The 23,028-nt window shown below is 52.8% G+C and overlaps 5 protein-coding genes across 5 annotated transcripts; 2 read left to right on the top strand and 3 right to left on the bottom strand.

Moving 5' to 3' along the window:
* Positions 1 to 253: 253 nt before the first annotated feature.
* Positions 254 to 1,846, bottom strand: CCOS01_13557 (uncharacterized protein; the record flags this gene model as incomplete). Its single annotated transcript, XM_060461703.1, has 1 exon — positions 254 to 1,846. One exon carries the CDS (start codon positions 1,844 to 1,846, stop codon positions 254 to 256), a length of 1,593 nt encoding a protein of 530 aa, XP_060307423.1.
* Positions 1,847 to 3,477: 1,631 nt separating this feature from the next.
* On the top strand, positions 3,478 to 3,702 carry CCOS01_13556 (uncharacterized protein; the record flags this gene model as incomplete). The annotated part of the gene is made up of 1 exon (XM_060461702.1): positions 3,478 to 3,702. One exon carries the CDS (start codon positions 3,478 to 3,480, stop codon positions 3,700 to 3,702), a length of 225 nt encoding a protein of 74 aa, XP_060307422.1.
* A 3,661-nt stretch (positions 3,703 to 7,363) lies between these two features.
* On the top strand, positions 7,364 to 10,194 carry CCOS01_13555 (uncharacterized protein; the record flags this gene model as incomplete). The annotated part of the gene is made up of 2 exons (XM_060461701.1): positions 7,364 to 9,967; positions 10,015 to 10,194. 2 exons carry the CDS (start codon positions 7,364 to 7,366, stop codon positions 10,192 to 10,194), a joined length of 2,784 nt encoding a protein of 927 aa, XP_060307421.1.
* Positions 10,195 to 11,721: 1,527 nt separating this feature from the next.
* CCOS01_13554 (RecQ family ATP-dependent DNA helicase) lies at positions 11,722 to 16,638 on the bottom strand (the record flags this gene model as incomplete). Its single annotated transcript, XM_060461700.1, has 3 exons — positions 11,722 to 12,909; positions 12,967 to 16,442; positions 16,491 to 16,638. The coding sequence occupies 3 exons, from the start codon at positions 16,636 to 16,638 to the stop codon at positions 11,722 to 11,724; spliced, it is 4,812 nt and encodes a 1,603-aa protein (XP_060307420.1).
* Positions 16,639 to 18,257: 1,619 nt separating this feature from the next.
* Positions 18,258 to 19,853, bottom strand: CCOS01_13553 (nitrite transporter; the record flags this gene model as incomplete). Its single annotated transcript, XM_060461699.1, has 2 exons — positions 18,258 to 19,664; positions 19,719 to 19,853. The coding sequence occupies 2 exons, from the start codon at positions 19,851 to 19,853 to the stop codon at positions 18,258 to 18,260; spliced, it is 1,542 nt and encodes a 513-aa protein (XP_060307419.1).
* Between the last annotated feature and the right edge of the window lie 3,175 nt (positions 19,854 to 23,028).

Raw genomic sequence — 23,028 nt, 5'->3', positions numbered from 1 at the left:
CGCCCGAATTTCCTATCTCGCGTCCATTGATGGACCATCAATTTTCCACACTTCAATCTCCTGAAATCTCCGTAATCTAGATGGTATTGCGAGATAACATGCAAACCGTCGAGTGCGTGTGTAGTGCATAGATCCGAAGCCTCCTAGGGGGTAAACGCAACAAATGAAAACCAAATTCCACCACAGAACTCCAGAAAAGACGGGTATTTGGGTGCGTAAATCATAACGACAGCAGCCTAGGACAAGCAAATGCTTAGCCCAAAAGTTCAGAAGTGATCTCCTCGCGGACCTTTCGGCTCCAATCCATGATGGCCTTCTCAAAGTTAACCCAGACTTCGGGAGAATTATTGTAAACAATACCCAAGGCGTCCACCTTGAGTAGCACTTCCCAGCGCAGCTCTGCTGCTTTGGCCCAGTATCTGATATTGTCTGCAGACCGATACGGCTTGTCTGTGTCGGTATGGAATGTAGTAATCAAGCCGAATCGCCGTTTTGACCTCTTCACCGCCGCATTGTGCAGTTCAATTAGGTGAATGCCATTCTGCAAACTGATGAGATAAGGCGTCGGACACTCGCTTGCGTGAGCTGCAGGCGTGTAGTCTGGTAGCGGGTCGGCCTGAGGGACGAGAGAAGCCATGAAAGCTAATTCTCTTTCCACTTCTTTGCCAGCCCAGTCACCCTGCAGCCATGTCCAAGAGCTTCGCTCCGCCTTTTCTGCCTCAATCATCTCCTCTTCAATCTTCAACATGCTGAAAAGTCCGGAAATCCACGATTCGAGGATGCGCAGCTCCTCGTCTTTCATTCCGCCTGACCATTGTCGAGTTGCCATCTGCTTCAAGGTCTCCATGACAGAGAGCAGTTCTGTGCGGATTTCCTTTTCAGATTTGATGGCGTCCAGTCGCTCGGGGACTTCATGCGCTGTGTAATAGTTCCTGGCAGCTCGAATGGCCAGTGTCATGACATCAAGAATGTGCATGCCCTGAACCTCGTGCCAGCCTGTTGACGTTTTCTTGGGGGGCTCGCTTTGTCCTCTTGTAGGAATCTCCGGCAGTTCCGGCACAGGGCTGCTATCCCTATGCTTTTTTGCGTGTCTCAAGGCCTGAGCCGCCTTCTCGAGAGATCCTGTCAAGTCCGCCTTGAGCTCTTCGATCGTAGGAGGCTTCGGCACCGGCTTGTTTCTGTGAATGTAAGTGCTCGCGGTCGGAGGCAGAACATCCGGGTCCTCTTCGAAATCGTCAGAGTAGTAGTGGTCATCGGTAGGCGATTCCACCATGGGTCCTGCGCCAAAAGGTTGAGAGCCTAGTTCTGGGCTGTTCCCCCCCGAATCAACAATTCGTGGCGAGTTCGAGCTGGAGCTGCTGACAGAGGAGAGATCCAGTCCTCCTTTGGCTTTGTTCTTTCTTGCTAGCTGAGCACCCTTGCCGTCGAGAAGACCGGTCCGCGCAAAATAATACTGTAGGTGGGCGATGCTTCCCAGGCTGAGTACGCTTTCTCTGTGACGAGCACTCGCAGCGAAGTCGGTGCCCTGCGGTCGAACAAAGCCTCGACGGCGACTAGAAGAGCGGCCAACTTCCACGCTGCTGCAAGTGGACTGTCGAGACGATGCGAAGCTGATATCGGAGCGGCGGCTGTAGTTTCCAGAGGACTGTCTGGAGTAGGTGCTGCCTCGGAAGCTTCCCAGAGATTCGCGAGAGTTGCCCTCGGTGGCGGATCCGTGGGAGACGGAAGAAGCAGTCGAGACGCAGCGAGAAAGCTCGGGGCAAGCGCCAATAGCTGGGGTTGGAGATGCATCTGATGATGGGGAGTCGCATCGGAACGACGGCGTCTCTTCGTTTGCCGTGGCCATTATTTCGGTTATGCTGAGAAAGTCGAATGCTCTGAAGCTCGAGAGCCTGGTTGGATTATGTGTAAGCTCTTGGGCGGGTACGTGATATTGTGGAGGGTGCGGTAGCGGTCGAGCAGATGATGTCGACGTCTCGTCTCAGCTAGGTATCGGCGGTGGTCTCAAAGCTATGCGATAGGCAACGTGAGGGGGTGCGATGACCAATGTGGCAACGATTCAAGGTATGTACAGGTCGGAGAGGTCTATTTGCAAATGAAACGGTCGTGTAAAGGAAACTGGGTGCACAGCAGCGTCCAGAGGGTCGGCAAGCAAGACGGTTGACGCTCGCGAAGAAACGTGTGCTGGTGGTTCGAGGGACGTACGGCGAATTATTTGGTCAGGTGAAAGCCAGAAAAGAATGAAGCGAGCGAGTGGTGATTAGACGGTCCCCAGAATGAACGAAGCGGACGGAGAAAGTTTCTTGGACTAATAACCCCGGACGGTAAACACTAGCTAGGCAGGGTAGGTTGGCAACGGTAGGGCAAAAGAAAGCTAAGTCTCGTCTCTTCAAGGCTCGTCGTGGGCTAGGAACGGTCGAGGGTAAGGTGTGCCTGCGTGACTACGTGCTGTGACAAGACGCGACTCTCCGGTGTCAGGGGTCTGTGTTGAGCTTGGCCACAGCGTAAGGCACTGGCAAGGTACCTAGGTGAAAGAAAGAGTCCGGTGCGGTGTGTGACGGGAGCGCGTGGTCGCCTGGCGGTCTCTGGCACCAAGATCCTCGTCCCGGTTGCGTCAGTGGAGATGTGTGGAAAGGCCGAGGGCGAATCTCTGACGAGGGAAAGTCTCCAGCGGGCAAATTGGGGGTCCAATCGAGTGGCTCGCGACTTGCCAGGAAGGGACGGTTTAAATTGAACGTCGCGTCTTCTCCGAAGGTGGGGTGCGTCGAGGGTGCCTGCTGCGTGCAAAGGAAAGGAGAGGGGAAGGTGGGACGTAGGATGCGGGACGCGGGACCTTGGAGCTTGCTGCTTCAAGTGTGAGCCTGGAGGCTGGAGCTGGAGGGATACGATGGAACGTGTGAAACGGAAGCCGTTATCTTCGATTGTGTGTGATTGCCTTTTTTTCTTTTCGGAATTCGGAGAGATATTACAAAACGGCTGGTTGGCTCTTCTCGAGTTCAGAAAGAAACACAGCACCTCGGACAGGTACGACCGTATGGCCTACTATAAAGAATAACGGAACAAGTTGGTTTCCACAACTGGACCTGAAGGTGAGTAGCTAGCGTAGGTACCCGAAAGAACGATTGGCATATCAGCAGCTTCTCCAACTTCATGTGTTCCTCACTAAGGTACATACACTAGGGCAGAGGGGATCGCCGACTACTTATTCCGCCACAAACTCGTCAGGATGCGCTAAGTGCGAAGTAAATGACCGCTGAATCTCAGCCAGACATTCTCAAAGGGAACTCATAAACATCGACTCAGCAACGCGCAAATGGCCAAGCTGCGTAAAGATGCCCAGAACGAGCTCAACCTTTATCCTAACTATATGATAAAGCTACCCTAGGCATGAGAAACATCAGCCCTCCTGCATCCCAAGCTGTCGTTGAGCTCATTATCCCATCCCTCTACCTTGTTGCAAGTCGGATTCCCGTGGTGATGACAATTTCAGGGGCACAAATCATAAATAATGTCCAGCTGGCAGCAGCTCGTCCGGCCAACAAAGCACAAGTGGATAATCTCATTCCGCCAAAAGCCTCCGTGTTTCCCGATATCGAGATGAACCAGACCAACAAACCCCCCTCTTTCTTCGTCAATCCCAAACACGGGCTCCCTCCCGCATCGCTATCAACTTCCTCGCTGGTTGGTCGGCAACTATACTGAGGGTTTCCCACCCAGAATGCAGGAAAATGATGGGTGCACTCCAAGGAGCGCAGAAAGACAAGTTGCGAGAGAAACAGGACTAAGCATGGCTGTTAATTATCGCGCAACCTCAGCCACATGGCGCCAAGGGCCATACATTTCTGCTTCTTGCCCTATCCGTGTCGCGGCCCGGTCATTCCCGCCAGACTCTAGACCATTGCCCCATGCTTGACCCTGTCCCGCAGAAGCTCTATTCGTCTGCTGGCCGACCTTTTGTCAGTGTCTCAACATCTTGATTCTTCGAGCAAGTGGATCGATAGGTTCCGAAGAGACATTCTGCAAGTTCGCTGCGGCCTCGGAATATGAACGATATATGCTGCATTGAAAAGTCTTAGGTGAAGTAGTGCCTGCCTGTGTCTTGCCCTCACCCTTGTTCTTCTGCTTCTGTGCTCTCAAGCATGGTATGTTAGGTATGCTGAGTGCAAAACTCTCCACTTCCACATCTCTGTCATTTTCCATTCTGGCCCCCTGGTGATTCCGGTAATGCAAGTAATATGCAAGCCATCGCGTCAGACAACTCTATGTCAGCTTGAGGGGCTAACCTCTCCACTCACGACTCCCCTCTCAATATAATCAATGGCGTTGTGCTCAACCTCATCCGTGATCTGTACCAATGCGTGTATAAATGAGGAGCACAAAATCTGTGCAGGCAGAATTGGGTATGACGTGCATCCAAGTTTCTCAGGAAATTGGACGAGAGACATTCATCCAACCTATTGCCGTTAATAGAACTGCCAGTACCTTGCATAAGCCCGACGTCTTAATATGCAGCATGCTATGCAGCACTAGCCGTTGGTGTCGCGGCTCAATCCGACAACACTTGTCCCGAAATGTGTGAGTCTTTGTTAGATTCTGTTAGATTCTGTTACCTGACGTAGTATCAGCGTATCAACGGCTATGCCTGTTGGACTGGCACATGTGAGAAACATCAGGCGCCGAACGGCTCGTGCTGCTGGTTCTTGAAACGCAACGTGTGCATATGAAATACCGATCAGTCAACCGTGGTTGATGCAACAGCCCTTGCCCAAGCCGAGAAGCAAGAAGGACATGTCCGGGTCTCTGGAACTGTGCGCGAAGCGTCGAGGCCCTACGGCCCACGGCTACCGATCCGCTGGCCCACGACACAGGGTCCCCCCGGCTCATCCAATCTTCCACGGGCTTCCGAAGAGCCAGGACTCCCGGCCAGCTAGCGGGTGACCAGTCCAGAACGGGGAACGAGGTCTGCCACTGCGGTCAGGGTCGGCGGAGAGGAGAGGACATCAGCTGCCACAAGTGGTGATACCACTGCAACGTCGTAACTTGCGGAAATATGGTCAAGGCTCTCTAATAAGAGCTGTCTCGAGCAACGTGGTGGTCCACTCGGGGATTGCAAGGGCACTAATGTTAGACCCTAAGAGCAATGAACTCTTGGTTCGTGAGCGACATGGGGCATGGTCGCGGGTCGATACGTTGACGGTTGAGCAATCGCTACTCTGTTGACAATTTGTTCGAAATTGTGCGTTTGGTGGCGGCAATCTAGAGACGAGTACCTTAAATCCATCTTTTGAGACGTTCATTCGTTGTCTGAGCATAAAACGACATGATGAACAGCTATGTCCGAGGTTGTCTTGTGGTAGTAAAGGCTAATGCCACCACCTTGCTGCCGTACAAAGGGAAAACATGTCTCGACGAATGCTTCAATAGATACGGGCGTCTTTTGTGTCAAAGACGATGATTGTTGAACATGGCGAAACTTTTCGGAGGAAATCAACAAGGACATGTGCAAGGAGTCGAAGGATGTTTCATCGTCCGGGGGCCAAGGAGCGAGCGTCGAGAACGACTGGGCAGATAAGTAAGCTTGGGCCGATGTAACTGTGGTCGAGGAACAGACGGTGTTAGTCGTCAAGTGTTGACGATGGCGACGCACAAAGATATATGTATTCAACGGCTGCATGTTACGTCTGTGAGACAGCTTGCTGTGATGTGTCGTACTGGTAGAAGGAGGCCGCAGATGGGCGTTGTAGCTCATGCTTGAGTCAAGTCTCGTCTTGTCACAATCGGTCTGTGGCTCCATGCTCTATTGAGTTCTCCGTGTAACATTGACGATGGGTCACGGAGTCGAGGTAAGGTTAGAGAGATGAGGGAAAGGCTCAGCTCCAGAATAAGGTAGAGGCTAGCTTGATGTAGCTTGCGCAGCTTCGTGCAAATCAATAAAGTATCACAATTTACGGGACGCCGTTGATGAAGGGATAAGAAAACGAGCCCGCCGCGTCTTGTGCAAATCGCCCAGGTCCTCATCGCCTTCCTTCCCGAATTCCTAAATCGTTCCCCTCCAACCCCCCCCCCCCCCCCCCCCCCCCCCCCCCCCCCCCCCTCCCTTCCCCCCCCCCCTCCCCATTCCTCTTTCCCCTGGTCCCCCCCCCCTTCCCCCCCCAATTCCTAAATCGTCCCCCCCCCCCCCCCCCCCCCCCCCGATTCGAGTTCATTCTCGGAAGGCACTCGTTTCCCTTCCCTTCCTTCCTTTTTCCCTTCTTCCCTTCTTTCCTTCTTTCTGGCCAGTGCTTTCTTTCCATACCTTATTCCACCTCATCTTGACTAATACGAACACTCCGCCAGAGGTAATACTCCGGAGAACGTTTTTGACTTTCGTCGTCGCTCCCTCACACACTGTTTCTAGCATTCCTGCTGCCCAATCCCTTCTCGTCTTCTTCTTCTTCTGCTTCTTCCATTCCTTTTGTCCCTTCTGCCTCATTCACCCAGTCGACCCGGACGCCTTACTACAAGACACGACGCCTTTGAATTCATCGCTTCGTCCCTCCTCGATCGCTCTTGGAGATTCCTCGCCTACATTAGTCCTCCTCCTACTTGCGCCGGAGCAAGGACCAACCCAGCATAATCGCATGCGACCGATCCGAGCAAAGAACGAACGCCAATTAAGCCAGAGACTGAATTGACATCCTGCTGGTCTCCAAACTCCCGAGGTCTTGCGAGACCCGTCCATATCCCATACGTACCTCTCACCCTTACCTTTCCGATGCCGCGCTAGGCAATCCATTCAAATCTTTGGCGCTTTGTTGGACGAATTGCCTCTGCATCCCAGCCCAATCGCGTGGACGCCCAACAAAGAACCACACCAGTACCGACCGGCGTCTGCACTCCCATACCTAATACTGCGGCGTATGTCTTTTGCCTCCAATAACGATTACATTCCCGTTCGCCGGCTCCCCCAGACTCCCTGGTCGCTGAATGCTGCGGCGTACCCCACCGACTAAGGCACTGACAACAGTGCGCTTGACGAGCTCGCCCAGGCATCCAGCAATCCCAGCATTCCAGCGCCGCTCATCGATCCTCCTCATTCGACAACCCGCAGATGACCCAACTGAACCCGGCGAGGATCAGTCTGCTAGACCCAGTTATCACTCGAGCTCAGGACCACCGGACCCAGCCTATCCACGAGCCAGCTCAGTCGTACTCTCATTGTCATCCGTCTCCGACTGGCCACGTACCGTACTGCAGCAGAATTAACTGCAAGAGGTGATTGTCTCTACAGAGGCGCGCGGGGCCTGCGTTAGAATCAAGGACGGAAAACCGCGAAAGGGCTGTCACGTCAATTGAAGGTTTGCCCACAAAACACTAAGAACAAATGTCAGCCACGGAAGGATCGGTTGCAGAGGCAGAGGCCAGCTGCAACAACACAAATACAACTGCTTCTGCCGTTGTCCCCTCTGGAGACTCGTGTTCCAGCCACCAACCACAGCGCCTGCTGCACGCGGAGGACCAGGCGCAGGCCCAGGAAGCCACTACTACAGCAGACCACTTGACCCTTGGCTTCTCTGACGTCTCCAGCCCGCAACTTTTCCAGCTAAACCCGCAGCCCCAGGTTGTAAACAACAACATCATCGACACCACCGAAAACAAACCGTCCTCACGACCGACAAATGATAACACAGTAACTTCAAAATCCACAAACACCACACCAGCAGGCTCCCCTACAACGAATAAGGCAAAACAAACTCGCAAACCCTCACCCAATCTCGCCGCCCGATTGAAAGCGCTCGGCTTTACCTCGCACAAGAAGTCAACAGACCAACCACTTCAACAAGACCAAGTTGGGCGCCTGCCTGAAGACCAGATTCGCTTGATAGACGAGAACCATAAGGCGAGTTCCGTCGAATCGAAGATCAATCGACGCGGTCGCCCTTGGAAGGGCTTTACATCGTCCGACGACCCGAGACCACAGACTGCATCTTCTACTGCTTCGAGAGAAGACCCCAACACTTGGATATTGTCATCCTCGCCAGACGTTGCCCCGGGCGCGTCTCTTGTCCTACCCGAGATCATAACAACGGCGCCCTTGGACATGGAGACACATAAATACCGTCTGCCTGACCACACCAATGGGAACGGTACCAAGGTACAACTTGAGACTAGACGAGAGCATCTCGAACGCAATGGAGCCCTTCCCGCCTCCGATCAACCACCACCTCCACCTCCGAAAGATACACCGCCGGTGCCAGCGGTCGAGTTTACGCCTGATCTTGCGTCATACTTTACTCCCGGTCATCAGCGACCCGGTTCCATCTACACGCTTTCCCGCGCATCTTTCGCCAATCAGCTAGCTCAACTTACATCACTCCAGCTTCCTGATGCAGAGTCCTTGTCCAGCAAGGTGTCTGCCATCCCGACAGCACAGGTCGCATCGAAAGCTTTGATCAACGCTGCGGAGCAAATTAGAAGTTGGATCTATAAGGCATCAGAGGTTATTGGTGGTCTGGATAGCGATGATGACGTTGAGTGGGCCGCGGCGGGAGGTCGCGAAGGATACGAAGAGGTCGAGAACGCCATACATCGCTTCGAGAAATTGATTAAAGTGTACGTCGGTGCTATCGAAGAACTGCAAGGCCGCGAAGACATTGCCGACGTTCCGCCCGAAGATCTCCATCGCGCCGTCTCCCAAATGGAGTCCATCATCGAGGAATGGGCCAACATCAAAGCAGCACTCAATACCGTTAAAGGACAAGTCGAAATCGCGATGGAGTGGGAGGAACTGTGGAACAGTGTTCTGGGAGACATCCAAAGCGAAATGGACGAACTGAGCCGTCTGGTCTTCGAGATGGAAGAAAGACGCCACAAGTCTTTGATGGCTGCCGCAGGCGGCGACGGCGTCGACATTGGAGACCTCGAGAATATTGTTGAGGATACTCCTCCTCCCGTCGCCAGGATGCAAGCGCAAAACCGCTTCAGCCTACCTGGTCTTCCGCTCAGTCCTGGATCAACGTCTCCAGGAACCCCTACACCCACTTTGTCACAAGATGATTCTAGTCTTCTAGCCCTATTCGCGCGGATGCAACCCTTGCGCGCATCGCTAGACTTCCTCCCCATGCGGCTCGCGGTGTTCGCTGCCCGAGCCGAGAAATCTTTCCCAACTGCTTGTGAGGAATTGGACATGCGACGCACAGGTCTCGATGGCAGTTACAAAAAGCTGGAAAAGGATGCCGAATCACTGCGTAAGGAGCTGGGTGAGGATCGCTGGGTCATTGTCTTTCGCGGAGCAGGACGACAGGCCCAAAAGATGATCGAATCAGTTGAGAGATCGATGATCAAGCTAAGGGAAGCTGTCGACACCGGTATGCATCTGAGCAACCCACCGACAATGATCAAAAAGATCGAGAGTTACGACGCCAAGAAGACGCATTATGGCCCAGCTATCGAGCGAGTTTTGGCCATCATCGACAAGGGTGTTAAGGACCGCTTAACTGTCAATGGCGAAATTCTACGTTTGCATGCCGAGATGCAGGCGAAATGGGAATCGATCAAGGATGAGATGAGAGAGATGGACGTGGTTGTGGACGAAGTTCACGTGGATACTAGAGGCCAGCAGTTGAGGGATTCTATCTCCAGCATGCTGTCAAATGATCGCTCCACGATTGGTAGTGGCCGCGATACTCCCGGCAGCTCCCCTCCTTCCTCGGTAATTATGTCGAGTCTCGGATTAGAGCCAGTCACTCCCAGAAACAAGATGGCCAAGAACCGTTCTGTGAGCACCAACAGTCACTTGCCGCAGCCATCGGGAAGAAGACAGTCGTCGTTGCCAACACCTTCCTCTCAAATGCCTCGCAAGCCCTTGGTACCTCGATTGTCCAACATGACTTCGAGGCTTGGCACTCCATCTGCGGGCAATATCCCCAGACCTGCTTCCACGCAGCCTAATCGGCCCAGGTGGAATGGTTCGACCAACACTACTGATGTTGGTATCGGTCACAACTTCAAACCCTTGACCCTCACCTGCCCTAGCCCCTACGCCAAGAAGACATCGCCAGCCGCCCGTCCATCATCCTCTTTGACCCCGCGATCTTCATCGCCCGGCGGTACGAGGTTGCCAACCCTTCGGAGCCCCCTGACCCGAGAGTCATCCGCGTCGCCCATGCCCGAGGACACACCTACGAAGAGGGCCCCATCGAAGTTGTCTTTTAGGGAGCGTCTGGCCTCACCTGGCCCGTATTCTCAGCAGACACTCTCTAAGCCGCGTTTATCTTCATCTGTCTCTACGTCCGGTCTGGAGTCTCAGTCCAGCCGACGTGCCTCTCTTCAACCACCCAAGCTTCACTCATTTGCCGACAGAGCCGTACCAAGCCGTCCTGCAAGCTCGTTGGCATCGACGCGTCGAACTAGCCAATTGCCACAACTCAAAGCAAGCAGTACGACAGGTGGCATGGAGACCCCTCCAACCCGATCAGTGTCGCGGAATACTACACGCAAGACTCTTCCAGAGCTGTCTAAAAGCACCTCTAGCCAGAAGCCTCGATGGAGGGGCTAGGAGTCTCTTTTATCCAGGCAAAGGAGGGTTTTTAGTTCTCCGTTGGCAACAATTACGCAGCAAAACGAGGCGGTAGCTGAGGTGGCAGGCAAACCCCGCTGGCGGACTTGACGAAGCACCAATGGCAGAAACGGAGGACAAGGCTTTGAGTCGTTTTCGACTTGCTTTGCCTCGGCCGGATTGGCATCACACCACGATATTGAAGTTTGTACATATTCGAATACCCTCTTTCACGGCAGTGCCACTGATTGATCCTACTTTATTTGCTTTATGGCGAGGCGTCGGATTGGGATCCGTCGAGGGGCGTTTGAGTTTTCAATCTTGGGCAGGAGGATACCTGCCTGACGGTCTTTTTAGTATTATACCAGGAGGGGAAACATGGAGTCTGATTTCGGACGAATGTGGGAAGGTCCAATATGATCGTGAGCCATCACCGTCACGATGCACTGCACGGAAACCCCAAGTCGCGCTCCGATGAACCCGAGGCTATACCCTCAAAAACTAACAAAACAAAAGACACCACTTGTATTGCAATGAATGGATCGGACCTCGCGAACGGACTTTATACCCCTCATGATACTGATATCTCACGGGAATGGTGGGATGGGCCGGAGGGCAGGAGACGCGTAGAGGGAGGGTTTAGATAGCTAGCTGCGCGAAAAGACGCAAATTGATAATTCGTATTTTCGAGTCCCAAAGTTACTCTCATACATCATGGTCGAATTGGGACTGAGTAAAACCTAGCGCTAGTCTGGTCATGTTATGAAGCAAGAGAATCATCTGCCATAAAGGTTGTGGACATCGGGGAGCATCTTGAGTACGGCAGAGGAATACATGTCTTAATCATTCATGGTCAACATTAAAATGCCAAAATGTGCCTATGCTGCGCCTGAGAGAATGCTTGTAGACCGGGCGACGCCTGCCCCTGAAATCATCATCGTACGGAATCGCTTGCTCCATCGCCGCCCTGAGACATGAAAGGTATAAAACTTCTTCTCCCCCAACTTGTCACGACCGTTTCCCCCCTGCCTCATGAATGTTTGCTTCTCGAATAAAGTGGAGCATGTGTCTTGTGTTCCTGACCCCAGTCATGTTTGATGTTCCTCTCGTCCGTTGTATCCCTTTAGGTATGTCTAGTTCCATACCAACACATATATCATATGCTAGCCCTTCTCACCGGCTTCTCAGTGTGGCATCAGCCCGATACCGCTGCCGCCACCGCCACCACCTCTTTTTCCCTTGGAGAAGTAGCTGGTCACGGCGCTGTTTCTCGAAGCTGATGCCCCGCCGCTGCTTCTTCTGTTTGTCCCGCCAGAAGCCTTTTTCTTGGTAACGCCGCCTCCTTGTTTTTTGCTTGCCCATGAGCTGGAGCCCTTGCGACCCCCTGATCTCCGACCGCCTCGAGCACCACCACGCCCCCTTGTCGAAGTTGACGATGAGGCTCGGCTCGGAGGCGCCGTATCTAGTTCCTTCATTCGCTGGTTCCATTCCTGGACAGAAGGCGCGAGGGGAGGCGGTCCACTACTGAAATACTTCGAAGATTCCTCTTCCTCTTCCTCATCATCCATGTTCTCGTCTTCGTCGGAGCTAATCAAATCGACGATGCTCTGCTCTTCGGCTTCCATGTCTTCGTCTTCGTCCGCAAAGCTGAGCATTGCCTTGTAGTTGCTGTGAAAACGCTTTATCAGGGGCACGAATTTGCTCCCAAACTTATCCACCTTTCCTGGCTCGATCCCTGAAATTTGTCGCATTTGAGGGAGAGTCTCTGTCCACCGGATAGCCATTTCTTGGAAACTCTTCTCGGAAAACAGAGGTTTTCGGAGCCCTTGCGCATTCCGCAGAGACTCCTCGAGCTGCTTAGCCTCCTGGACAAAATTGTGGACGACGTCTTGGTGCAGTTCGTCAAGTGCCCCTAGGCGTATGTCCTCCTCGATACGGGGCCCAACCGGCTTGGAGGCATTCCCACGTTTTCGAGGTGGGGGCAGTGGCTCGAATCCATCGTCAGATTCATTGTCGGACATGACAAAGCCATCCTTGATGTAGCCGTTTGCGTGTAGCGAAAGACTTTCCTCTGCCATCTCTTGCCTTAGCACCTCGTCTTCCTCGTCAGAATCGATGACGGTCGCAAGGGACTTGCCCTTTGACCTCTTGTCTTGCGTTCTTCGAGCTTGCGCTGGCGAAGACACGTTGGTCGAAGGCGGCAGGCGTCTCCTCGGCGGTTCTTCGTCCAGGTCCTGCTCTTCGTTCTTCTTGCTCTTTTGGGTCCGCTTTTTGGGTTTTGGTGCCAATGGTTCCCTATTCCTATCAGAAACCTGGACCGATAACAATAGTTTGCGTCGGCCATTGAGAAACAAGTGGGCGTTGCGACCAGGCTACGAACGTGTTAGATTTATTGAATAGAGCCAGATATAAGCAGTAGAGCAACTTACGATGAGATACTGGATCGCGATACCGGCCCTCTTGTTCACCACATTCTCCTCCTCTAGGGCCTCCTCAGCTGTAAGTCTATCGATGATGCGTTCGAGTTCATGCTTCTTCATCCCCTTTGCGATGCCATGAGGATCGTCAGGATGCGGATCAATTGTCTTTTGGTACTTCTTTCCCATCAAGATTTCACTGCACTGGTTTATAGTCAGGCGCTCGTGAAGTTGGATGGTCTGTATAGCTCCAACGGCAAGTTCAGAGAAGTCTTGCTGCTCAAAGACAGCGCCTGCTCGACAGTTGTCGCAGGTCTTCTCGCACTCGTCAGAGTTGAACTGTTCGCCAAAGTAGCGAAGAATCTCAACGCGGCGACAGTCTTCCCGGTTGTCGCAGAACGCAGTGACTCGATTGAGCATCATTCGTTGCCGTTCTTTTTGTGCCTCGCTTCCTTCGCCCTGCGAAATCATCTTCTTCAGTGTGGCTACATCCTGATAACCGAAAAATAGAATGCAGTCCGAAGGATTACCGTCTCTCCCAGCGCGCCCTGTTTCTTGGTAGTAGCCTTCCAAGCTCTTGGGGATCGAATGGTGAATGACGAAACGGACGTCAGGCTTATCAATGCCCATGCCGAACGCAATTGTCGCTACAACGACATGGATCCTATCCGCTTGCCATTCCCTCTGTACTCTGATCCTGTCCTCAGGAGTCATCTGCGCGTGGTAGTGACTTGCTTTGACGCCATACTGAGAACGCAGCTTCTCGGCGACTTGCTCTGCAGTTTTCCTCGACAAAGTATAGACGATTCCACATTGTCCGTCGTACTTGGACATAATCAAATCAGCGATCTTGTGGATCAGTTCCTTCTCTTTCCGCCGAACCTCATACGTGAGATTTGGGCGATTGAAGCTCTGACTGAAGACCTGGCAGCTGTCCATGCCTAGGTTATGCTTGATGTCGACAATGACGTTCTGAGTCGCTGTGGCCGTAAGTGCAATAATGGGAACAGTAGGAAAGCGGTTGCGAAGTTTGCCTAGTGCCTTGTAGTCTGGTCGAAAGTCGTGACCCCATTGACTGACACAATGTGCCTCGTCAATTACGATTCGTGCGAGCCGCTTGTTGGAGTAAAGACTGGTTAGGGCCCTCATGAAGTTGTCACTGTTATTCAGCATCTCCGGCGTGACGTAGAGCAGCTGGATGTAAAGTTCCGGACTCCTCTCTTTGAACGAAGAGAAAATCTGACTTCGCTTCTGGGAACTCGTCTCGCCATTGAGCGAAACAGCTTGAATATTGACAACTGACATGTGATCCACCTGATCTTGCATAAGACTAAGCAGAGGGGAGACGACAATCGTAATTCCCCTCGTCTTGCCGCTAGTAACAATAGCTGGAAGTTGGTAGCAAAGGGATTTACCGCCGCCGGTTGGCATCAGCACGAAAGCATCTTCACCTCCGAGTGTGGCGTTGATAGCCTCAAGCTGATTAGAGCGAAACCCTCTCATCCTGAATCTGTCTTTCAAAGCCTTCCTCACGTCTGCTGACCAGGGGTGTTTCATCAGTTCTGGTGGCATTGACAACTTCGCTTTCGAAGGCTCTCTCTTCTTCAGTGGTTCGACTGCCTTCAAAGGCTGAACAGCATTGCCCGATGTCGAAGTCAGTGCACTGCGGCCTCTCGTTGTTTCGGCAGACGAAGACTGCCGAAGCTCGAAGTCGTGAGCCAGTGCAAGCATGTCCGCGTCTGCATCATCGCCGTAGTCGCTGGACATGTCTTGAGCACGATGACCCGCTTTCTTGGGAGGACTCTTTCGATTTGGCGTTGGCCTAGACACAGGTGGCGGGGGAGGAATGAATGCGCCGTAATCGTCTTCAATATCATCGAAGAATTCATCTTCGAACTCATCGCGTCGACGGGGCTTGGCACTTGGTGCAACAGGTTTCGCACTCCTTGGAGCTGCCGGTCGACTCCGGGGAAACGGCGGCGGCGAGTGATCTCTTGGGTCAGTAAGCCTTGACGACCCGGGGAACTGTGTCTGGTGAATGACTTGACTATCCATTTCCGTGAGTCCTGGTATATCCCTGGATGCCCTAGAAGACATTTTGTGGCCAGGCTGCGTGCTCATGACCACGGACTTGGATCTGCGGTATTCTTCGATGAAGGTTTCGTCCACTATGCCGACACCAGGGAGAAGTTCATCGATGGACTGCTCCAAATCTTTGACTTTGTCGGCGATTTCATCTAAGCGGTTCTCTTCCTCTTCAGTATCGCGACCTTCGTTGTATGCATCGGCAATCTGCATTGCGAGAGACTCTCTCTCATCTTCAAGTGCCGCATGTGCATTAAGCAGCTCAGAAACTTCCTCCAGCCCAGCCTGTTGTTTCAGCAACAATTCCTTTGCGATCTTAAGTTGGGCACGATCTTCTTTAGTGCCTTCTCGTAAGACCCTGGCATAGTCCTTCAGGTTCTGATCGCGCTGGTCTTGAATCATCTTCTCCCTGGCCTTGAGGGAGTCTCTGTTGTTTAGAATGAACTTAAGCACAGCAGACTTTTGCGTCTGTGAAGAGGTGCTTTGCTGGGACGTGGAATTCGTCGGTTGATCTCGAGATGGCAAGGGTGCATAGCTCGTCTCGGCTGGAGCCTCGTGGCTTTCCGGTCGCAGCACCGATGAGGTAGGTATGGAGGGGGTATCAGGAGCAACAAGCCCATCAGATAGCATGGTGTCATCGAGAGGAATCGATGCTGGCCTTGACCTAGGATTCGTAAACGGCATCGTTGAGCCTGTATGGCGGCTTGGTGTAGCAAGAAGCTCTTCATCAAGATCCCCGTCATCGAACTCGTCATCCGTATCTTGTATTACCCGGGGTTTGCTGCGTTGCTTCTGTGCTTGGAGATCTAGTGACCCGACTCTGGAGTTCGACTCTGGACTTGACGATATCCGTAAAGCCTTGCTTGGTGTCCGACCAAGCACCTGCTGACCTCCCGAAGCCATAGGTAATCGTCGCGGTGTGCCGTTGCCAGCAGGCTCTTCAGACATTCTGTAGGTACGCTGGGTCCGACTGATTGTTTGTGTAATAGTACGCTCTTCAATGACCCCTTTGTCGGTAGTTGCTCGACGAATACTGGAGGGAATCGTCCTCGGTCCCTTAACCGAACAACTACCCTTTGGCGCAGGTGTTCCCAACGTCTTGTAGATGTCTGGGAACTCGTCCGAATCCGACTCCAAGTCACCCGCTTTGCTCATCTCAGTGCTCTTCCGCTTCTGCCCTCGTTTGCTCAGCGGCTCCGGTCTTGACGCATGCGCCTCGTTCCATATGGTAACCCCATCATCAAATCCCACTGAGTCTGATGACAAAACGGTATCATTGCCAGTCAGGTCGAGAATTTCGTCATCGTCGTCATCGAGGAAGTCCGGCGTGGGTGCCGGCGCCGGCTTGTGTCTTCCTTCTTGCGAAGATAATGGAGCAGCCCGGTTCCGCTCGTTCTCTGCATCTACAGTCGGTCAGTCAGTGTACTTTCAGATGGATAGTGTGTATTCACCTTCTTGCCGAAGCTTAGCTGTGTAAGCTTGCTGGAATCTGCCACCACTCGTCGTCGAGGAGGGCGTCAACAGCTGCTGTGGCGGTTGCTGCTGTTTCACCGCCAACGAGGGCTTTCTAGGCCTTGTGGAAGATGTCAATCTCGCCATGGACGCGGAGTTTCCCGTTGTTGCCACCCTAGAGTCCCGTGGCTGTTCCACCACGTCCAGGACATGAAGTGCAGATCCTGCATACGTCCTGCCAGGTATTGACTGGGGATTTGGTCGAGTCGGAAGCTCTTGTTGGGAGCTTGAGCTACCAAAGCGGCTCTGGGATTGTGAAGAGTCGGCACCGGAGGGGTCGTGGGCTGGTGGAAAGGCGAGATCGGTGGGTTTAGATAGCGCGACGTTGCTTAGCAGCCAGGAGAGATGGTCCCCAAGGTTGTTTCGAGTCATTTATCCGACTGCAGGTAGTATACCTGGGGTGTTCCGAACGTCATTGGGAGACGGTTCTGGGCACAGTTGAGGCTCTTTGATGGTCGTTGCAAGATTCGTCGTTGGTGTTTACACCCGGCCCATCACGCTGAAAGTGCGTACCGCGTTTGCTCCCCCACCCACTTTAGCTAGCGTGTCGTCGCGTCTTGGCTTAGTCAGTTGCCCAAGGAGCATCTCGTCTTCACGTGATCAGGCGCCCGAGTACGAGGTGGGTCTACCTGTCGACGACATTTCTCATGCAGCCAATCACACTTGCTCATCATCCCGACACTGTTCGCATGATGATGAGCATGTTAGTTATGATTGTCTTGCCTTTAAATCTACACCACGATTAGGCTGGAAATGGCGTTCACTGGCAAGCGCTCACAAAACTTTGCAACGTAGATGGTTGGCAAGACGAAGATCCGTTTATTACTGGCTAACTTGTGATTTGGAATGTCTTTTTGAAGGATACCCCGTATGCAGTGGGTAACTGAAATGTTCTCCGTCCTGCCAAAATCCCAATCTCAGATGCCATTGCTGCACAGAGACCTCCGGTCATGATACCAAGAGTTTTCTCCCGCAATGTTGTTGGCAAAAGAGAGAGAATAGTAGCATAATTTACACGCAATCTCTACGGCGCTTGTGCAATCGATTCCTATGCATGACGTACCTGAGTAGCGAGGTGGCTTCCTCGGACGGAGCAATGTCCCTCCTATCTTTCAGACCCTCAGTGGGGGGAGTGAATAGAAGGACGGGAAGCCGGGACCTGATGATGTGGAGGCGGAAAGGAAGAACAGGAGAGTGGGGAGGTGCTTACTTAGAGTGTTGGCGGCACTCCGGGAAGCTACCTGTTCCTTTGAGATCCACGATGCCGCAAGTTCGACGTGGGTCATCAGACAAGTCTGTTTGTGAGGTACGTACGCCTCTTTCCTCATATGCACGCATGTTTTAAGCGTCAGTAAACTTCCTACTTGGGCTCTCACTCACTGGTTCCCGCTTGAGGTACAGTTTCTGACACTCCATCACTGTTCTGTTCGGTGCAGTCGAACCACATCAGCTAAGCCATCCGTACAAAGTCACGACGAAAAGGGTCCAGAAGTGGTTGTATACGTTGTAGACGGAGCTAAGATTGCGCAAAATCGAATTATTTACTAAGAATGCCAACAGTGGATATCATTTTTGTCCGTTCCATACTCCAGACAGACCCCCAAAAGCCAGTCTACCGGGCTCAGACCCTATTCAAAACAAGCGAGCTATGAGACAAGAAACCAATCGTAACCAAAAGTCATTAATGTTCGTGAACGTCCTTGCGCTCAGTGGCGCTGAGCCTTGGGAAGCGGGTGAATCCAAGAAACCAACAGGTTGACAGCAATGTGAATGCAGCCAATAACCCAAAAGCCCTTTGCATAGTTCGTTCCCTGGTCCATGAAGCGGAAGATGATGGCGAAAATCACACCGCCAAAGTTTCCGCCGGCACCGGTGACACCAGACACGATACCGTTGGCATAGCTGTGAACGTGCGGGATGAGACCAAAGTTGGCTCCGTTGCCTGCCTCGTGGAAGACAGCCATCAGGAAGACAAGACCAAACATGGTTGATTCGTTGTGAGGGTTCAGTTGACCGATGAGAATGAGCAGAGCGCCGGTGAGAACACCGCAAGTCGTGATCCAGCCCTTCTTAAGCCAGAGGTTCTGTCCACCATAGCGGTAAAGCAGATCAGACACGACTCCGCCAGCGGGGCGGGTGACGACGTTGAGGAAGCCAAACATGGCAGCCCAGTTGCTAGCACCAGTCTGGCCCAGGGAAGGAAAGTTCTTCAGGTAGTAAGAAGAGAGGATGGCGTTGATTGCGAGCTCGCCGCCAAAGGAGCAGCCGTAGGTGGCTACGTGGAAGATGGTTTGAGGAGACAAGACGACCTGCATGGCCTCGTTGAAGGACGGGTTGACGACAGTATCAGCTTGAGCCGTCTCAATCATCTCCGTGCGAGAGAGGGTGGCCTCATGGTCGGAAACGACACCGTTCTTGCCGTGAGTGCTGTTCTTCTCCTCATCGGATGCCATGGAGCCCGTGTTGTTGCGGTCAGTGATACCGCCAGGAACATCGACAACGTCGGATCGCACAGCGGCATCAACGCCGTGAGAGTGGAGGTTCTCTTGGGCATGAAGGTGGCGATCTGCCCACTTGCCCGTCGGTGTGTCCTCGCACAGGAGAAGAAGACCCATACCACAGCAGAACAGGCAGATGACGGGTACGATGAAGGTCAACCGCCAAGCTTGACCAGGGGAGTAGCCGCGTGCGTGAACAAAAGAGTCGTAAACTGCGGGCATGACGAAGTAGGTAATTCCACCACCAGCGTTACCCCAGCCTCCGGCCAGGGCATTAGCGGTTCCAACAACATTCTTATCGAAGAACCCAGTGCACCACACCTGGCAAGGAACGAAAGTAGCACCGAGAACACCGATGAAGAAGCGGGAGATGTATAAGCCTGTGGCGTCCTTGACCAGCGGTGCAAGGCCAATGGGAATAGTGCCGATGAGAAGCAGCGAGCCAAAGACGATACGCGAACCGAAGCGATCACAGGCGGGTCCAGCGATGAGCCGCATGAAGAGTGTTGCGACCAAAGAAACAATGTTGGAGTTTGCGACTTGTGCCGTAGTAAGGTTGAGGTCCTTCTTGATTGTGACTGTCAAAAGAGGCGGAAACGTGTACCAGGCCCAAAACTATCGCCATGTCAGTCCACATGCACGGAAGAGACCACCAAGACTTATACGCACGGCAATCATAAAACCGAGCCACGAAAAGTGGAAAGCTCGTGCGTAGACATTGAAAATGTTGAATACAGGGATACTGCGCGCTTTGCGATTGATAGGGTTCACCTCAGGTGCCCTCCAGAGAACGGAGAGCTGCATCGTGATGATGATTGCGCTGTTTCCTCGTAGTTTTCGGTGTCGTGTGGTTTAAGGCGTAGGTAAACGTCGTGGGTTCGTGTTAGTCGCCAGTGATGACCCACGTAAAAAAGGATTCCGAATCTCGAGGCTTGTTAAAAGAACCTGGTTGCTGATGTTGTCGATTGTCTGGATGGTGAGATCTACGATTATGGCTACTGGGAAGGCTCAAGGAACACTCTTATATGAATGCTTGCAACAGATAGACATATGCTTCTTGAAGATCGAAGACGGTTGATGCATCTCCGGGACAGCAAGACGCTAAACCGGATTGATTCTCCCGCAAGAAATCCCCTGCCCTGCCGCGGGGATACAAGGATGAAGGGGGGGGACAAATGCGAAGGTGACGGAGACGTGCTGACGGGATGGAAGGCGGCCAAGAGGCGTAAAGGGACCGGACCACACCAACTGCGTGGTAGACTTGATACTGGGCAGCAGGCTGGCTGGTCGATCTCTCAGATAAGAATACGTCGACGGGAGAAAGACGGAGATGACACAATCTTTCCTGTAGCGTAGGTAGGCCGAGGCACTAGGGCGATGTCTTGAATGAGAGTGCCGATACTGCACGTTGTGTCTCTAATCCTCGACCCAACGTGGCTCCTAGGTCATGGTAGCCGGAAGCCAAGGAGAAGCTCTAACAAGTGACAGCTATGAACTGCGAATTATTGTTTGAGGATCCAACATGAAGTGAGCGAGAGACAGCCACGATCTTGACGAGACACGGGCGAATCTCTTCCAGAGCCGAGAGGAATGCTGAGACGAACGCCAACGACGGCGTACTTCTTTCCTGGGCCTAATGAATCAGCTAGAAATTTCTTCTCCGTCAACTGAGAAGCGGCCTGAATATAGCAAGAGGCCTAAAACTGCGCTGTCGCAACCTTCAGTGCAATAGACAGTGAAGCGCAGTGATATGATGAGCCAAAGCGGGTGGCCTCTGACGCTAGGTTCATATGCCTTATCTCGACAGTCCTTGCCTTTCTAAGATACTCAGTAAAGTGCTTTAGAAGGGGAATGATTGGACAAGGGGGCAAAGGGAAGGGGGAACAATACGACGAAACGGAGGCTTCTGAGCTTATTGCTTATCTTTGGTAGGTTCACAGAAGGCGCTCAAGATGCGGTTGTGACGGTCGAGCCCAGGCCCCACCCCTGGCATCCAAGAGATAAGGAACTGACTCTGGTATCTGACTGGCGAATGCTTAATCGTTGGCGTCGATCTCCGCGGGGCTCATTCGACCATGGATGGCATGTGCGTCAAGTTTGTAACGATGATTTGGAACCAACCGACTTTGAGGTCTGTAATAATGCTCTCCTGCGTTGTTGGCGACTGAAGGGCACAGAATATCAGGTGAGCAACGTTTTGTAAAGGTGAAAGTTGATGGAGTCCTGGCCGGCGACGATTTAACTTCAAGCACTGGCTTGGCTCCCTAGAAAAAACTAGACTAGGTAAGGACCTGGCACTGGTCTTTGATATGGACTAGGCCCGTCCAATTGGCACCCGACGGCCGTGTCTTCCTTGGTGATGGTGCCGTCTGCGCTAGCTGGCAGTCATCACAAAGCGAGGCCAACGTCGTGGAACAATAATGTCATACTTTGTCATTATTTGACGTCGCAGAGGAATTGGCACAACGTTGATCCTGATCATGGGCCGCGTGCCGCTTGCTGTCCCTTAAAGACTGGCCAGAAATAAACGGGGTGGTGTAGTCCGGGGACCCGTAACTGGGGCAAGGTCGTGGTTTCCTCCGCCGGCTCTCCCTGATACTCTCTTTCCCCACGTTTCGTTGGCCGTGATGCTCCCCAGGTATGACGGGAGAAGCATGTTGGGGTCCAGCTGCCCAAGAGCTGATGAAAATTGAGGATGACTAGGGAGATTTAGGTTGCTACGCTGCATTCGGAGAGGGAGGTTGAGTTGAGATAAGATAAAGAGACAACGAAGGCCGGACAAAAAATGGAAGGCCCTAACTAGCCGCACAGAAGATCCACTAACAAAGGGTTCCGATGGATTATGTCATCCATTCAAACCCCCACGTCAGTCCCATTTGTCTGGTTCAGGTCTTCAGTCTTCCCGTCTCCCGTCGCGACGTGCATACCCCCGGTTTGCGGCTTCCATTCCCTGCCATCCACACCCGGCGTGGCGAAGGTCTGGACTTTACTACTCGATTCCGACCTCAAAATCCATGTCTATCAACTTGGAGCTTGTGGCTCAAATGTCAACATTAGAAGCATCGTACAAACTGGCGCTACCGCATCTGTTGTGTATGGATCCGGCACAGCGGCCGTGGGTTGCGGGCGTTTTGAACGGCTCTTTCAGCCTCCACTCAACGCGGCAATGCGGACCCCCTTTGCCATTTCCACACGTGTAAGTCAACCTCCGCGGAGTTGTCCAATCCAAGATAACGGCACAACCAACATCCAGTCGCCAGCCCTCAGTGCATTCAGAGACCCATGCGCTTAAGCTGCGGCTGCATGGACATATCCAGTTCTCTTCCTTGACTTGAGATGAGAGTAATGGATAAAACCTGTCCGAAGATTTCTTGACCATACAGGCGTTTGCTTGTACTCGACTGCATCACAGGTACAACCTGGGAGCAGGCGCTCAGCATACGTAGCACATTCAGGGCGCAGGAAACGTGACACATATGTAGTGCTGAGCAAAAGCATTTCGTCGGGTGCTCTCTTATCAGACTAACGACGACCTTTTGTTATCTGAAGTTGAGACGGAGGGAGCCTCATGCTTCAACATTTCACAATGGCCGCTATTTCCTGCCCAAGCGGGCCGCACTGGACACCTAACTTTGTGCTTTTCTTTCCATTGTGAGCAGCGGCAGGGACCTGTATCTGAGTGTTTTCGCCTTTCGCCTAGACCCTGCTTCAAGCTGGCCTCCTTTGGATCCCCAGCCTGTTGAGGACACCCTTCCCTTCAGCCAAGCACGACAAGTTCCGATCACAGCATTGAGAGCGAGTAATTCCACTGGCATTCGTGAACTTAGCCGGGTCCAGAACTCCCTATCTGGCGCCATCGTGACGACGCTGTTGAAGTTTTCGACTTGTCATGCTCAAGAGCATAACGCCAGAGGACGTGGGGTCTAAGAAGCAAGTCTTAGTTGCCCGGAGCTCCACGAGCTGGCCGGCAGTGGGCACA

The sequence above is a fragment of the Colletotrichum costaricense genome (genome assembly GCF_030867565.1).
Source record: "Colletotrichum costaricense strain IMI 309622 chromosome Unknown Scaffold_18.1, whole genome shotgun sequence".
Lineage (NCBI taxonomy): Eukaryota > Fungi > Ascomycota > Sordariomycetes > Glomerellales > Glomerellaceae > Colletotrichum > Colletotrichum costaricense.
This window is presented reverse-complemented; position numbering and strand designations above follow the sequence as displayed.